The 17,239-nt window shown below is 43.9% G+C and overlaps 2 protein-coding genes and 1 non-coding gene across 4 annotated transcripts in view; 2 read left to right on the top strand and 1 right to left on the bottom strand.

Annotated features, from left to right (window-relative positions):
- The window catches only part of LOC143280455 (uncharacterized), a 115,941-nt gene that overhangs the window by 43,385 nt on the left and 55,317 nt on the right, over positions 1 to 17,239 (top strand). Inside the window, exons 20-23 of the mRNA XM_076585105.1 lie at positions 1,443 to 1,569; positions 6,084 to 6,291; positions 7,713 to 7,856; positions 9,563 to 9,787. Of these exons, the coding sequence (XP_076441220.1) occupies positions 1,443 to 1,569; positions 6,084 to 6,291; positions 7,713 to 7,856; positions 9,563 to 9,787 (704 nt within the window). The remainder of the gene's footprint in view (positions 1 to 1,442; positions 1,570 to 6,083; positions 6,292 to 7,712; positions 7,857 to 9,562; positions 9,788 to 17,239) is intronic.
- On the top strand, positions 2,429 to 2,547 carry LOC143280690 (5S ribosomal RNA). The gene has a single exon (XR_013055043.1). It is a non-coding gene; the product is annotated as a 5S ribosomal RNA (ribosomal RNA).
- Positions 12,385 to 17,239, bottom strand: part of LOC143280454 (uncharacterized) — a 17,826-nt gene continuing 12,971 nt past the window's right edge. For both annotated transcript variants that reach the window (XM_076585104.1, XM_076585103.1), the window contains exons 3-5: positions 17,119 to 17,239; positions 15,960 to 16,212; positions 12,385 to 15,107 (exon numbers count right to left, since the gene is read on the bottom strand). The exon at positions 17,119 to 17,239 is cut by the window's right edge and continues 140 nt beyond it. In XM_076585104.1, coding sequence (XP_076441219.1) covers positions 13,339 to 15,107; positions 15,960 to 16,212; positions 17,119 to 17,239 — 2,143 coding nt within the window. In that variant the 3' untranslated portion in view covers positions 12,385 to 13,338. The remainder of the gene's footprint in view (positions 15,108 to 15,959; positions 16,213 to 17,118) is intronic.

Below are 17,239 nucleotides of genomic sequence, written 5' to 3'. Positions count from 1 at the left end.
TGTGACCCTTGAGCTTGGATCCTGTCAGGATGCACATCCAGTGAGCTGGCCTGATAAGTGTGATGACTTGGTACTAAACGTGCAGTGTGTTTTATACTTTATTCAAAGAAACAGCAATACGACAGACACTGAGAGCACAACAAACTAAGCTAAACTGACCGTGCTCTAAAATGGACACTGGCCTATTAAATGGCTGCAATTCTTAAAAAAAAAAAGCAAACAACCCCCCCCCCCAACTTTAATGTAATGTAGGAATTAAGCTAATATAAAAATGTAATCTTTGCATGTGCCTCAGTAGCTCCAGAACAAACCAGCCCTCCAAGGCTGCCTGATGTATTCTGACTCTGTCAGGATGAATCGTCATTCTGTTAGTTATTGTCTTTGCACCACAAGGCAATCTGGGCATCTCCTTTATGCAGTTAACACCTCTCTCGGATTTTATGTCAGCGAGCTTCTTTCCACCCAGAATGCTCAAATCTCTACTTGTTGCCATGGGTTATTTCACTTGTGCTAAGTGCATGGGACCTGAGTTTATCATCTTATCGGACCAGACCACCACTCAAGAACTCAGTTGTGGAGAGAGAGAGAGAGAGAGAAGATACTGGTGAGTGTGTGACAGATTGCACACACAAAAAAAACCATGACAACAATGATTGTTTCCAACACTGGATTCCAGCACTTTGATGTTTTTGACTTTTTACATTCATTATTAGTTATTTCTCCTGTTAAATCAGCAATTTCTTATTATTTTTTTTTTACGAAGTTTATAAAGTAATCTTCTTTAATTGTACTTCTCTTCATTTAAAATATTCACCTTTAATTCCACCCTCCTCCATCTCCGCTGTTTCCCCCAACTCCCCCACTTCAACTCCCTGCTCTTCTCTGACCTTTTAATTGATAACACTCCAACGTAAAAGGGGGAAGGTGGCAGAATGGTTAAGATGCTCATCTGCCAAAGCAGAGAGTCTGTGAGGGTCTGGGTTTGAATCCCACTCTTGCCCTTTCTCCCAGGTCTGGAAAATCAAAGCGTATAGTCATTCGGATGAAATGATAAACTGAGGTCATGCGTGCAGCACACACACTTGGCGCACTGAAAAAGAACCCTTAGGCGACACGAGTGTTGTCCTCGAGCAAAATCCTGTAGCAGAAATCCACTATGATAGATGCACAAATAATCATAATGTGTATGCACTCAAGGACTGACTAAGCACGTTGGGTTATGCTGCTGGTCAGGCATGTACCTGGCAAATGTGGTGTAGCATGTATGGACTTGTCCGAACGCAGTGACGCCTCCCTCCTTGAGAAATTGAAACTGAAAACTGAAACTCAAATGTAGAATTGAAAACTACGACGAAATGTATCCAGTCACCAGTATGTGTGTGTGACGGGGGCATTGAACAAAACTCCTCCCCCCCCCCCCCCCCCTCCTCCATCCAACACAGTGGCTTCGGGAGCGGTGGAACGCAAGCTGAAGGAGGCAGACCAACACTACACCTACGTCAACATGGACCAGCTGGAGTGGGACTCGAATCACAGCATGTGGAAACCCACAGGCACCATCGGAGACAAGTCAGTACATCCACCCACTTTTTTTTTTTTTTTTTTTTTTTTGCCTTCCTTTGTCTGTCTTCTTGGTGGTCTGCTGTGTTTTGCAGTTATTTTTTTTTGCAAGTTCTTTTTGACACACTTGTGTAAACAAAGTGAGTCTATGTTTTAACCTGGTGTTCGGTTGTCTGTGTGGTGTGTGTGTGTGTGTGTGTGTCCGTGTGTGTGTGTGTGTGTCCGTGGTAAACTTTAACATTGACATTTTCTCTGCAAATACTTTGTCAGTTGACACCAAATTTGGCATAAAAATAGGAAAAATTCAGTTTTTTCCAGTCATCTTGTTAAAAACAATATTGCACCTCTGGGATGGGCACAAAAAAAAAAAAAAAAGAAGCCTAATTATATGCAAACTGCATTTACTGTTATATTTATATTTTTTGTATTCTCTGAACTTGGCACTTTGATCTCTTATTCTGACACAACAACAAGAGGAGTCATTATTATCATTTTTTGTTCAAACAGGAACTTCTTTTGCTAAGCATGGAATTTTTATTTATTTTGCAAACGTTTTGGTGCAGCTAATAAAAAAGGGAAATTACTCTGTAATTAATGCTAGGGGACGTAATTTATCACAAGTGAGTCTTGAAGGCCTTGCCTCTCTTGTTTTTCTTTTCTCTCTCATGTCTTGTGTGGTCTGCCGTGCTTTGTGGTTATTTTTATCACCCCACTTTTTTTCTCTTTCGTGTCTTTGTGTGGTATGCTGTGGTTTTTGATGCCGTGATCGTGATTAGTTGCGCTTGATATTGTTTTGCTGGGATTGCCCATGTTTTATTTTTATTTATTTATTTTTTTCCCTCTGAATTATTATCCTTTTAGTATTCATGCCAACGGCCATACCACGTTGAAAACACCGGTTCTCGTCCGATCACCAAAGTTAAGCAACGTCGGGCCCGGTTAGTACTTGGATGGGTGACCGCCTGGGAACACCGGGTGCTGTTGGCAACCTTTTTCTCAAGGCCTGACTAAGCGCGTTGGGTTACGCTGCTGGTCAGGCATCTGCTTGGCAGATGTGGTGTAGTGTACATGGATTTGTCCGAATGCAGTGACGCCTCCTTGAGCTACTGAAACTGAAACTGAACTTAGTATTCATGGAAAAAGAAGGTACTGACTGTCAATGAGCTGTTGGTTTTCCTTGTATGAAGATGTTTGGTTAGATCAGTTGCTTTGGAAATAAGTAAATAAAATGTAAATTAACAAATGAATGAATAAGAAAAGTAATGAATACATAAGTAAAATAGATGAATAAGTAGATGTTTGAATTAACAACTGAATCAATGAATAGGTAAATGAAGAAATAAATAGATTAATAGATAAGTGAATAAGTAAGTAAATGGCTACAAATAAGCGAAGAACAAATTGATGTCCTTTTTAAAACAACAACAAAAGTCAAAATGGAAATAACAGTTGATATATCATGTTGTTTAAAAAGTGGAAATTCTGTTGCTAAAATCTTGCAAACAAGTAGATAGGAAAAAAAACCACATCTGTGGTTCACATACATTAATTTGAAGATTGAAAATAGCAAAGGAATAAGATCCATAACAGTCTCATACAGTGTGGAGAATAATCTCAAATGAAAATGGCAGCAGTGTTCCTAAATACTACTAAATAGCAGAACCAAAAACAGTTTGTATTTAGCCAATCTGTAAAATTATAACGTACAATCTGACCTAATTTGACACTTTAATCTGCTTGAAAATGTTTGTCATGTTATCATATTTACTGAGTGAATGAAAATGCTGTGGTGAATGCATTCCTGTATCTATAAACTGTATTTCTGAGTTCTTCACTTTCATTTTCTTCGCACAGGATATGTTGCAGTCTGCTTTTGAGGCACAAATTATCAGTGTAGAATTGCACTTACTGAATATTTTGGTTTGTGTGTTGTTCAGAGTGACTGAACTATGTTGATTGTTGATATAATCAGTTGTGCCAATACCAGTGACTGTGTGAATTATGCTGATTGTTGGTATAATCAGTTGTGCCAATACTTGTGACTGTGTAAATTATGCTGATTGTTGGTATAATGAGTTGTGCCAATACCAGTGACTGTGTGAATTATGCTGATTGTTGATATAATGAGTTGTGCCAATACTAGTGACTGTGTGAATTATGCTGATTGTTGGTATAATCAGTTGTGTCGATACCAGTGACTGTGTGAATTATGTTGATTGTTGGTATAATGTGTTGTGCCAATACTAGTGACTGTGTGAATTATGCTGATTGTTGGTATAATGAGTTGTGCCAATACTAGTGACTTTATGAATTATGTTGATTGTTGGTATAATGAGTTGTGCCAATAGCAGTGACTGTGTGAATTATGCTGATTGTTGGTTTAATGAGTTGTGCCAATACCAGTGACTGTGTGAATTATGCTGATTGTTGGTATAATGAGTTGTGCCAATACTAGTGACTTTATGAATTATGTTGATTGTTGGTATAATGAGTTGTGCCAATAGCAGTGACTGTGTGAATTATGCTGATTGTTGGTATAATCAGTTGTGCCAGTACCAGTGACTATGTGAATTATGCTGATTGTTGATATAATCAGTTATGCCAGTACCATGTGTGTTTGCAGTGGATGGTCGCACTCAGACATTGAGAGGTAGAACTCCCTAGCACTCTGTTTCTTAACACTGACAATCTGAACATTAAACTGACATAAGATTTTTTGGAATGGATGAAATTTTGTTTGTTTTGTTTTGGTAGTTAAATCCTATGTTGGTCAGTTAAAGTATGGCACAAGGATTTAACATTGTCCCTATTTTTGTTTTGGTAGCTGTTAGTGGTATTAATTTCTTAGAATTTCATTTATGTAGACATTTAGATTTTAAACATTTGAATATTTTAGATTCAGTTTTTGTTTATTTTTCATTGAAATGGTGGTGGATTGATGTGCCAGTAACATGTTTTCACAGGTGTTCTGCAAGGTATTCATCAGTTATTGTATCACAGTGACATCCTGAATATATTTTTTCCTCTGTAGGAATTTGTTTTTTTTTAAAAAGGATAAGTTGACAAAGGTTCTAGCCAACAGTCTTATACGTTTTGAATATGTGCGCAACTCATTGAAATGAATATTCACATTATCAGTTTGTAATGGAAATATTTACTGATGTGTGGCAGACAGTTTTTAAAGTGTTCCGTACCAAATTTCATCAGCACATCTTTGAATCAGTATTGCTAAAAATAACAACTGACCAACACGTTAACACACCTTTGCACCTTACTAACCGTCTAACTGGGCCAGAATGCAAGAATGATGGAAGCAGTCTAGCAAGGAAACATGCAAGCAATAAACAAATTATCTACATACTTGTCCGTCTTGACGTATATTTTTTTCTCTAACATTTTAATTTGTTTCTTTCTTTGTCAATGGTCAGCATGATATGAATACCATGTGCCTTGAATATCGTATTGTTTGCATGTTCATCTGTTGGAATATACAGCGTACAGGTGAGACACAAAACAAACCAGCAAAGCAGACATTGTAATCAGTGTGTAGCTTCATAAATCATTCTCCTGCAGTCTATCTTTTTAATTAACGGTACCCCTTAGTGTTGTTTGCATATTATAACAAACAAGCGAAAACATGGGACCGATCGCCATTATATACATTCTTATTTATGTTTACAGGATCATGTGATTTTGTGGGGGGTTGATGGGGGGGGGGGGGGGGCAAACACACACACACACACACACACTCACTCACTCACTCACTTGTCCACAGATGACAGATGAAGCTTGAATGAAAGTTCCTTTTTTTTCATGAAAGAATGCATATTGTAATCTTAAACACAAAAGTGACAATAATTATTGCATCTTGCTCATGTTCTTTCAGATGGAAAGGATTCCATATGTTACACACATTACAGAATTTACTTGAACCAATTTATGTGATGCGTGTATGCGTGTGTGTAAGTGGGCATGTGTGTTTGTGTGTGTGTGTGCATATGTGTGTGTTATAACAGATTTTGAGATTGCTCGCACCCCTTTTTTTTGTTGAAATTCTTTTTGTAGCTTTATTGGCATAGCTTTATGGGGAGGACAAAATATTTATGATTTACTTCGTAGTTTTCTTGTGTCATTTATGTGGCCATTTATGTTGGTGAGTTATCTAAAAAAAAAAAAAAAAAAAAAAAAAAAAAAAAAAAAAAAAAAAAAAAAAATATATATATATATATAAGATTTACAATGTTGAATGTGTCAGACTTCATGAACAAGTGCATAAGAAACAGAGACACACACAGATGCACATGCTCACACACACACACACACACACACACACCACACACACACACACACACACACACACACACACACATATATATGCACACACACATATGCACACACACTCACACACACACACAAACACTCACCTGCTTACACACAACTCCCTCCCCCCCCCCCCACACCCCCCAGCCCACACACCCCATCTCCTCACCATCCCCAAACTAACCCATCTATCCTGTCCTCAGATTCACACTGCAGGCAGTAGAAGACTTCAACCGAGAGGCGCTGACAGACCGCATGGCAGACGACAGTTTTCGACCCGTCAGCCCCGAGCTGGGCCCTGGGTCTGAGCCTCAGGCAGTGCGGGCATCCACCCCGCTCATCTTCACCAACACCGGCACTCCCCGACAGCAGATCTTCGTGCCTACTGACTACAGTGACCCCAAGCCTAAGGTCAGTGGACGTTTTACTCTTTTTCTTTTTTTGTCACAACAGGTTTCTCTGTGTGAAATTTGCTGAGAGTGCGTCCCATTTTTGACTCACTTGTGTAAACAAAGTGAGTCTATGTTTTAACCTGGTGTTCGGTTGTCTCTGGGTGTGTGTGTCTGTGTGTCCGTGGTAAACTTTAACATTGACATTTTCTCTGCAAATACTTTGTCAGCTGACACCAAATTAGAATAGGAAAAATTCAGTTCTTTCCAGTCATCTTGCTTAAAACAATATTGTACCTCTGGGATGGGCACAAAAAAAAGAAGCCTAATTATATGCAAACTGCATTTACTGTTATATTTATATTTTTTGTATTCTCTAAACTTGGTACTTTGATCTGACATTCTGACCCAACAACAAGAGCAGTCATTATTATCATTTTTTGTTCAAACAGGAACTTCTTTTGCTAAGCATGGAAGTTTTATTTATTTTGCAAACATTTTGGTGCAGATAGTAAAAAAAGGGAAATTACTCTGTAATTAATGCTAGGGGACTTAATTTGCTTTGAACTGATCTTTCTCATCTTAAACATTACATTTTGAAATTATACTCAATACATAAAAAGCTTGTTTGTTTTTTTTAAAGTGTATCACAAGTGAGTCTTGAAGGTCTTGCCTCTCTTGTTTTTTGTAGTTTTTCCTGCCTGCAATTTTATTTGTTTTCCTGTCAAAGCGGATTTTTTGACAGAATTTTGTCAATTTGTTGCTGTGGGTTCTTTTATGTGCGCTGAATGCATGTTCCACACGGGACCTTGGTTTATCGTCTCATCCGAATGACTAGCGTCCAGACCATCACTCAAGGTCTAGTGGAGGCAGAGAAAATATCGGTGGTTAAGGGATTCGAACCAGTGCGCTCAGATTCTCTGGCTTCCTAGGTGGACGTGTTTCCTCTGGGCCATCACTCCACCTTGTCCAATCTCTAGTACCAGCTGCTCTGAGATCCGGGAGATCAGATCAGGGCTGGGTTGTTTATGCGATTTTAGCAGCACTCATTTTGTTTGGCATCAAGATTCATTTCCTGAAGACTGTTGAATCAGCATAGACTCAGCTTTATTAAGAAAATTCTTACTAAATGTAATGCAAAAGCTAGTGTTTGCTGAGATAGCTCGAACAACTCAGCCCTGAAATATTTCCTGTTTTTGAAATTGAACCCATGACACTTATGATCCTCACATTGAATGTCAAATGCTTTAACCGTTCTGTCATCGCACCTCTTCCCTCCCCATCCCTTTTAGTCAGAAGTCTTAGGAGAATATCCTTTTCAATCTTTAAGCGTTAAACATAATGCTAAGGCCTATCTTTTTTTTGTTAGGACTATCGATTCATGCAATCTGTATAATTCCCTTGCAATTTATTTAATTCCTTTGCACCTTTTGCGGTGTGCAGCAGACCCGTCGTCCCCAGCGGCCCCTGTCCTCGGTGTACAAGGAACGTCTGAAGCTGTCCCTGGATCTCAGTCGCCGAGCGCAGTCTGCTGGGTCACGTCGACCTTTTGCCGTCACCTACGGCTCCAAGCCCCCCACATCAAAGGTGAAGGATGAAAAAGCATGAGGAAAATCAGGAGAACACATGTGTAAACGATAAAGCGAGAAGGGTAACAACATATAGAACAAGGTACCTCAAGGTAGCAATGCTGCAACCGGAACAACTGATGGACATGATAGTTTGATACTATCCAGACATGGAAAGCATGCAGGCCAATTCCCATGTCTTGCATGCTTGTGCAAGGCCAACAGTCCCTGCTGATGCACAAATCTGGCCGCTTTTTGTAATTTATTTTACGGTACCTTGCCAGTTACTAATAGTATAGTATTTGGTATCAACGGAAAATGCGAAACTTTCACTAACTGTTTATGGTACATTTGATTTATCATTGCAAGCATGTAATTGCCAGAGACACCCCTTTCCTGATCGACATTTTTTTTTTTTTTTTTTTTTTTAGCACAGAAAATGCCACCTGTGAAAAGCAGGAAACCCCTTTGACTGATTTCTTTTTTGTGAGGCGTTCTGTGGCCACAGGGTACCACTGAACATCCAAATTAAAGTCTGCTATTCGCTTAAGTCATTCTACTCCAGGTACGAGTTTTAACTTGTACCATGATTACTTTGCCTGTGGACCAGGTACGAGTATTCTCATACGAACACACTCTTCTAATTTCGTTCATTCTTGCTTGGTACAGTTGGCATTCTAAACTTAAGCTTTGACGGATTCTAGAAGCACGGAATCGAAGCTTTGTTTGACCAGTTATATTAATAATTCTCCATCAGTTTTCACTATTTTAGTGAACTTCAATGTGGTTTTTGACTCACTTGTGTAAACAGAGTGAGTCTATGTTTTAACCCGGTGTTCGGTTGTCTCTGTGTGTGTGTGTGTGTGTGTGTGTCCGTGGTAAACTTTAACATTGACATTTTCTCTGCAAATACTTTGTCAGTTGACACCAAATTAGGCATAAAAATAGGAAAAAATTCAGTTCTTTCCAGTCATCTTGTTTAAAACAATATTGCACCTCTGGGATGGGCACAAAAAAAAAAAAAAAAAATAATGAAGCCTAATTATATGCAAACTGCATTTACTGTTATATTTATATTTTTTGTATTCTCTAAACTTGGCACTTTGATCTGATATTCTGACCCAACAACAAGAGCAGTCATTATTATCATTTTTTGTTCAAACAGGAACTTCTTTTGCTAAGCATGGAAGTTTTATTTATTTTGCAAACGTTTTGGTGCAGATAGTAAAGAAGGGAAATTACTCTGTAATTAATGCTAGGGGACTTAATTTGCTTTAAACTGATCTTTCTCATCTTAAACATTACATTTTGAAATTATACTCAATACATAAAAAGCTTGTGTGTTTTACTCTCAGTCACAAGTGAGTCTTGAAGGCCTTGCCTCTCTTGTTTTTTTCTGCAGTGGTCTCATGTAGTGTTGGTCCAGGGGAGTTGCAGTAGACATGTAGCTGTGAGGCAGAATGCGTTCAGCTCATCCCCAGATTTAATCACAGAGCTTAGTTTGCCCAGACCATACACTGGAAAGTGTACCAGTTTTTTGGTGTCTGTCCCTTCCCAGACCAGCAGGCATGGACAACAGAGAAGATTCTGCCTGCCTGCCACAGGCCACATGCTCGCGGCATGCACACTCGCCCGTATGCACCCTTATTTATCATATACACTTGCGCAGCGTAAAAGACAGCTAAAGGTTAACGAACTGACACACACTTGTTATTTGTTGAGCAGAGCCCCAAGGTGGCGAATCTGCAGCTGGACCTTGGCCCAGGCACGAAAGTGGACCGCAGGGACAGGGAGGGAGGGGCTAGGGGACCCACCACCCACAGTTCCAGAAGAGGTTACAGTGAGGGCAGCCCCTCCTCGGACCCCAGCCCTCCTCTTCTGCTGTTAGGGCCGGCTGTGAACACTGACAGAACTGCCGAGATGGACGGCGGTGGTCTGGAGTCCATGAGGGTGAGTAGTGTGTGTGTGTGTTGTGTTGTGTTCTGTTCTGTTGTGTGTGTGTGTGTTTTGTTCTGTTGTGTGTGTGTGTGTTGTGAGTGTGTTGGTGTTGCGTATGTGTTTTTTTGTGTAGGTGTGTGTGTGTGTGTGTGTGTGTGTGGTTTGTTTGTTTTATGTTGCTTGTGTGTGATAGAGAGAGTGTATGTGTGTGTGTGTGAGAGAGAGTGAGAGAGAGAAAGTGTATTTGTTTGTGTGTGTGTTTGTTTTGTGTGTGTGTGTTTGAGAGAGAGAGAGAGTGTGTGTGTGTGTGTGTGTGTGTGTTCTCTGTATATGTATCTCTTTCTTTGTGTGTGGAAAGATCTCTTTCTGTCTGTGTGTATCTTTTTGTGTATGTGTATGTCTGTGTGTCTGTGTCTTTGTTTGGTGTGTGTATGCATGTGTACGTGTGTTCTTACATTTGTGTCTGTGTGGTGAGTGTATGTACACACAAGCCTCTGTGTGTGTGTGTGTGTGTGTGCTTGTGTTTGTATGTGTCAAATGCACATATTCTTGTAGATATGCTAGTTGTTGTGTCATATGATTTTGCTCAAAATATGTACAGATCAAGATGTTTGAAGTGTCTTAGTCTGCTTGTGTTAAAGACTCTCTACTGGTGTTTCTTCTCCGGTATTGTTTTTTTTTTTTTTTTGAAGACTAATGTGTGGATGATGACCATTGGTAGATGAGAAAGGTGCAGAGGTCTTACCTGGGAGATGTTTTCCTCTGTCCACTTCCACTGGAATGTATGTAAACTGAATGTATATATTTGCCCATCAAGCTTGGCATGTGCAGGAATTTTGTGAGGAAAGCATTTAGGTGTGCGTAGTGGGTGGGATGGCATTCTTTCACATCGTTTTCACTTTGCATTGGCAGTGAATCGGTGGTTTTACTGATGACGTGAGAAACAAGAGATCCAAGAGAGCTCACTGGTTCAAGCCCTTGTTGGCATTTCCCCTCGCTTTCCACAGGGAATCGTGTCTGGGGGACAGCGAGATGCTGGTCTTTGAAACTGAGGATAAATGGAGGTCCTGTTTGCTGCGTGCAGTTAGTGCGCATCTTCTTCTTCTTCTACTTCTTCGTTCACTCGTATGAACACGAGTGGGCTTTTACGTGTGTGACCGTTTTTACCCCGCCATGTAGGCAGCCATACTCCGTTTTCGGGGGTGTGCATGCTGGGTATGTTCTTGTTTCCATAACCCACCGAACGCTGACATGGATTACAGGATCTATAACGTGCGTATTTGATCTTCTGCTTGCATATACACACGAAGGGGGTTCAGGCACTAGCAGGTCTGCACATATGTTGACCTGGGAGATGGTAAAAATCTCCACCCTTTACCTACCAAGCGCCGTCACTGTGATTCGAACCCGGGACCCTCAGATTGACAGTCCAACGCTTTAACCACTCGGCTATTGCGCCCGTCATTAGTGCGCACCAAAGAGAGGCATTAGAAAGTCTTTCAACCCATGGTTTGGACTCCGGAGATAACTGTCAGCACTGACACCACCAGCGTCGCAACTCATTTTGTTGGGACAGTGATAAAGTTCTCTTTCATGTTGTGTGCCTGTTGATTGAACTCACCACCTTGAAAACACAGCAAGAATCTGTGTGAAATGATTTTAAGGTGATCAACAGTGGGAAAACAAATAAGATGGAAAATAAGAAAGACACAGAAAATGGTTTGCTTTGAGTGCCCAGTCCATGCTGTTGTTCTTAACGCCCTAAAGTTTCTGTTGTTCTTCACCAAGTTCCTTTGTCCTGTACTCTCTGTGCAGCACACAGCCTCAGTAGCTGATCCTGGTACATATTCCTAGCACCCAGTCAGTGGTCTGTTGTATTGTATTTCTCTTTTTGTCACAACAGATTTCTCTGTGTGAAATTTGGGCTGCTTTCCCCAGGGAGAGCGTATCATTACACTAAAGCACCACCCATTTTCTTTTGTATTTTTTCCTGCGTGCAGTTTTATTTGTTTTTCCTATCAAAGTGGATTTTTTCTACAGAATTTTGCCAGTAACAGCCCTTTTGTTGCTGTGGGTTCTTTTACGTGCGCTAAATGCATGCTGCACACAGGACCTTGGTTTATCATCTCGTCTGAATGACAAGCGTCCAGACCACCACTCAAGGTCTAGTGAAGGAGGAGAAAATACCGGCGGCTGAGCTGTGATTCGAACCAGCGCGCTCAGATTCTCTCGCTTCCTAGGCGGACGTGTTTCCTCTAGGCCATCACTCCACATTGTCTAGTTGACACAGATAACCAATCCACCAAACAGCTGGCAGAGAGAGAGAGAGAGAGAGAGAGAGAGAGAGAATGTAGGTTGGGGAAAAAGACAACCAGCTTGTCACCTAACTAACCAACAAAGCAACCGTTCAGCAGTTAAACCATCCGTATAATCATTCATTCATATCTTCCAGGCAGCCAGCCAAACAGCCAGCCAATGGCTAAACCACAAATCACAGAGCACATGTTCTCAAGAATGAACAGGAAACATAGAAGGGCTGATCATCAACATTTATTGCCATATCAGCATGCCTAAAAAAAAAATTTAAAAAAAAAAAAAAAAAAAAAAAGAGAGAAAAAAACACAAAACAACAACCCCAAAACAGAATGAACAAAAATACTTCAAATTTGAAAGAAAAGGTGAAGTGAGATAAACACACACACACACGTATGCATGCATACAAATGCACACACTTCTGCACACAAATGCGCGTGCACACACACACATGTATAGAGCTACACACATGTATGCCCATTATATTCATGCTTGTTTGTGTCTTGTCTTATCTCTCTGCCTTCTCTCCCCTCTCTCTCTCTTGGTTTTGTATGAAGATGTTCATGTTGAGGGAAAGTAAACAACAGATGCATCTGGGGAAGAGGTGGGGGTGTGGTGTGGTGGTGGGTGGGGGGGGGGAGGAATAAAAAAGAGATGAACTCACTGCAACTTGTATTTTTGTCCAGAAAAGTAAGTTGATGAGATCCACATTCTCCATCGATGCATGGTCTGTTTGGCAAGCACAGTTCAGGTACACTTCAAAGTGCAGCGGATAGTAGTATTTGTGAAGCATCTTCACTGAGGCATTGGTCACATCCCACATGCTTGCAGTAGAAAGAACAAACACACTGGTTCTGAGGCATGCTTCACATCCTGTATGCTCACAACATAAAGAACAAATGCACTGCTTTTCAGCTCCGTCTTTTCCATGTGTGTGTGTGTGTGTGGTTTTTTTTTATTTTTAAATTGAATATTGTCTGGATATGGAGTCAGCAAAGTATTGTGTATGATCACAACTTTGGCACAGGTAACTTCACAAATAATGTTGTAGTCTTACCGAAACGCGATCCAAGAAAGACAAATCTCAACTTGTGAAATAGGTAGACGCATGTTCTTACTAACCTGGCAGACGCTTCCGCAGGCCATTTGTAAAGCTGTTAAGCAATAAATAATATGAAGCTTTATATCATGTTATATCATGTACGTCTGCATGGTGCAGCACTTTCTTTGCCACTTGTGATAGCATTCTCTCAAAGAGCAACAACACTACAGACCACCACTGGACTGGCCACTTTCTTGCAGTCCTGAGTTGGTCGCACGACTCCGTTCCCACTGGCCAGCTGGACGGTTCCCAGTTTACGTTGTCGTTGCGGCATCAGTGATGCCGCCACTCCTGTCCATGCTCGTCGAGCGTCAGCTGAAGCGTCAGTCACCGTCAGACCCGGTTTCTCCGCGATGCTGCTACGTTTCTGGTGTGTGGAGGAGGAGGCCTTGGCCCCGGCAGCCCTGTCTTGGTACTCCAGGGGCAGCACCCCGTCGTCATCCGTTCTGTCCAGGCAGGCCCCCGCTCTAATGAGGAGGTCCACGATGTCGGTGTGGTTGTGGAGGCAGGCGTGGTGCAGGGGCATCTTCTGCTGGAAGTCGCAGCAGTCGGTGTCCACCTTGGCCTTGAGCAGCAGGCTGACGATGTCCGTGTGGCCCAGCCTGGCCGCCAGGTGGAGCGCCGTCATGCCCGAGATGTCTCGGATCTTGAGGTTGGCCCCGGCGTGGATGAGCTGGGTGACCAGGGAGGTGTAGCCGCCCTCCACCGCCAGGTGCAACGCCGTCTTGTTGGAGGCGGAGAGGACGTTGATGTTAGTGATGTGGGGCAGCAGGTGGGTCATGACGTCCGCACAGCCCATCAGGGAGGTGATATGCAGGGGGCACTTCCGGAAGGTGGTCATCAGGTTGGCGTCGGCGTCATAGCTAAGCAGCAGGGCCACCAGCTTGGAGCGAACCATGCCCACGTTGAAGGGCGTCACCGGCGTCGTCATCACACTGCCGTCCCGACTGCGGTGCGAGGCGCTGCCCTCTCGTCCCGCGAAAGGTGAAGTGACTCGAAAAGTGGCGAGAGAGGAGAGGGGAGTGGATGCGGAGTGGTGGTGGTGGGGGTTGCGCACAGCCGGAGCCGTGGAGGGTCTTCTGGATTGGCCGCTGCCGTCACCTGAACAGGCACTGTGCTTAGGTCTGGGGCTGTGGATCGCGTAGGACTTGGGTCGGGGTGTGTGCCCTTCTTGTTCCCCTGCTATGCTGTGTCTGGAGTGGTATATGGGGGTTGGATTCGTACTCCCTACAACTGACTTCTTCCTGGGGCTTTCAGAGACCGCTATTTCCCCGAGGTTTGAGTCGCCGCTGATGACCAGTCGCGGGATGTAAACCCTGGGCGTGCTGGTTCTGGGAGTCCTGCCCGGTGTCCTCACTCTGGGTGTTCTGGGCGTGGACGCTCTCCTCCCGTGGCTGCTCAGAGAAGCCGCGTTCTTTTGATGACTGGGGCTCCTCTTTAACTTGGAGTACCCCGCATTACCCAGCGACACAGAGATGGGCGGCACGTTCACTCGGATAACGTCGCAGTCGGTGACAAAATCACCAAAGTCGCCCGTGGCGGAAGGAGAGTCCTGGTTGCGTGCCGCCGAACCAGGAGTAGGAGGAAGGGCGTCACCACCACCACCACCACCATGGACCTCCCCAGGCCCGCCCGTCAGGAGGCAGCTGGAGCTGACCACCCCGTCGGCGTCGCAGCTGAGTGCGCAGGCGAAATGGATGGGGGTGCGGCCCATGAGGCGCTCCTTGCTGTTGATGTTGGCGGTGTTGCGCTGCAGCAGGCTGCGGGCCACGTCCAGCTGCCCCAGGGACACGGCCATGTGCAGGCAGGACATGCCGTCCTCGTCACGGCCCACGATGTCCACTGCGGGCACCTCCACCAGCTGCCGCGCCAGCTCCGGGTTGTTGTTCAGGATGGCCAGCATCACCGCCGTGTGACCTGCAAGGGTGGAGGTGGAGGTGGGGGTGGGGTGCAGGGGGGGTGGTTGGTTGGGGCATGGTCAGAGGACTGTTTTCACACACCACCCCCCTCCCCCCCCCCCCCCCCATTTACCCGGTTTCCCCCAACTCACCATTCATCCCCTCTTCCCCTCCTCTTCTAAACCATAATATTCAAATGTATATATTAATATGTTAATACTCTTTAAAAAAAAAATGATAAAAAGGTCTTCAATCAACGATACTTATGGGTGACGGGGCATGAAACGAATTTCCTCCTCCTCAGTTTCAAGGACGTGTCAGAACGTGCGGACTGATCTACATATGCCACACATATACTGTTAAAAAAACACACCCAGGATAAACAAAAAGAAGCAGATGCCTTACATTAGCGTTTACCCAATGCACTGATCAGGCCTTGAGAGGAGAGAAAGGCAGGGGCTGATGATGGAACAGATAGAATCTGCTGAATAAAGTGTGAAGCAACAAGAGATGAACGGTTGCAGTTTTTTTTTCCCCCGGCAGTTTTTGAATGTTTTTTGTATTCAAAGAAAAATGAAATGGGATGGAATAGTCTTCAGGATTCCCACTCTTTGTCTCTCTCTCCTTGGAAACCTTACCCCTCAAAAAACCTAACTTCTACCTGACTCCTTTGAAACACATTTTCCCCTTTCATTTCCGCCCTCGACCACACCACCACACACCACACCCCCACCAGCACCTTCCCCCTCCACCGTCTTAGCCCCCACACCCAACCAGTACCTACCCCCTCCACCGTCTTAACCCCCACCACCCCCTGCCCCCTCCTCTCTCTCTCTCTCCCTCCCAGCATCAAAATCTCCACTCCACTCACCAGCCTCGTCCACGGCGTTGAGGTCGCAGCCCTCGTGCCGCGTGAGGACGGAGGCGATGAAGGCGTTGCCCAGGATGGCGGCCAGGTGGAAGGGGGTGCGGCCCAGGCGGTCCCGGGCGTTGGGCTCGGCCCCCTCCTGCAGCAGCAGCGCCACGGCGTGGGGCCGGTCGCACGTGACCATCAGGTGCAGCAGGGTCGTGCCCTTGTGGCGCGACACCACCTCCGAGGGGTTAGCCCCGTGGTCCAGGAGCACCTGCAACACAACCAACCCGTTAAGGTGGTGGCGGTGATTGTTGCGCGAGTTTTGAACGATGACACGTTGTCAAAAAGGTTCCACCCCCATGGTCCAGAAACACCTGCAACGGTTAAGAGTTGTGAGTTTGAGCGATGACCTGTTGGCGAAAAGTTTTTTTTTTTTTTTTTTTTTTTCTTGTGGACCAGAAACATCTGCAACCGTTCGGAGTTACGAGAGTTTGAACGATGACCTGTTGGCAGAAAGTTTTTTTTTTTCCACGTAGTTCAGAAACACCTGCAACTGCTAGGAGTTGCGAGAGTGTGAACGGTGACTTGTTGGTGAAAAGTTTGTTTTTTTCTCCATGGTCCAGAAACACCTGTAACCGTTAGAAGTTAGGAGTTGCGAGTTTGCATGACGTGTTGGAGGCTCTTTTTATTATTATTATTATTTATTTTATTTTTTTAATATCCAAAAGCACCTGCAACGTTTCAGTCGTTGTAGTTTGAGAGACCTGTTTGGAAAGAGCCCTTAAAAAGGTCAAGTTGTTCAGTCTGTTTAGGGCTTGGGGTCCAGGTTCTATGATGGTTGTGTTGTTCGATGGGGGATGAATGGGAGGTCCGTCAGTGCTTGCAGTTTTTTGTGGTTCGTTATAGGTTGTTTTTTTGGGGGGGGTTTTTGAGATATAAAAGTCAGTGCAGGATTTTTTTTTTAAGTGAATGTCTGACACAAAAAAAACAACAAACAAATGAACCAAAAAAACAACAACAAAAAACAAAAAAACAAAAAAAAACTGCCTCTCTCCACAAGCTTGCCAGAATCACATCCTGCCTCACAGACATACAGACAGACAGACAGACACACACACACACACACACACACACACACATACACACACACACACCAACCCACTCCCACCACCCCCACCTTGGCGGAGAAGAGAGCGTTGTGCATGAGGGCCAGGTGCAGGGGGGTGGCACCCTGGGCGTTGCGCGTGTGCAGCACGTCGGTGGTGGTGGTGGCGGTGGCGGCGGTGGCGGAGGCCCCG

The sequence above is a fragment of the Babylonia areolata genome, chromosome 3 (assembly GCF_041734735.1).
Source record: "Babylonia areolata isolate BAREFJ2019XMU chromosome 3, ASM4173473v1, whole genome shotgun sequence".
Taxonomy (NCBI): domain Eukaryota; kingdom Metazoa; phylum Mollusca; class Gastropoda; order Neogastropoda; family Buccinidae; genus Babylonia; species Babylonia areolata.
Note: the sequence above shows the minus strand (reverse complement) of the source record. Positions and strands in the feature narration are given on the sequence as shown.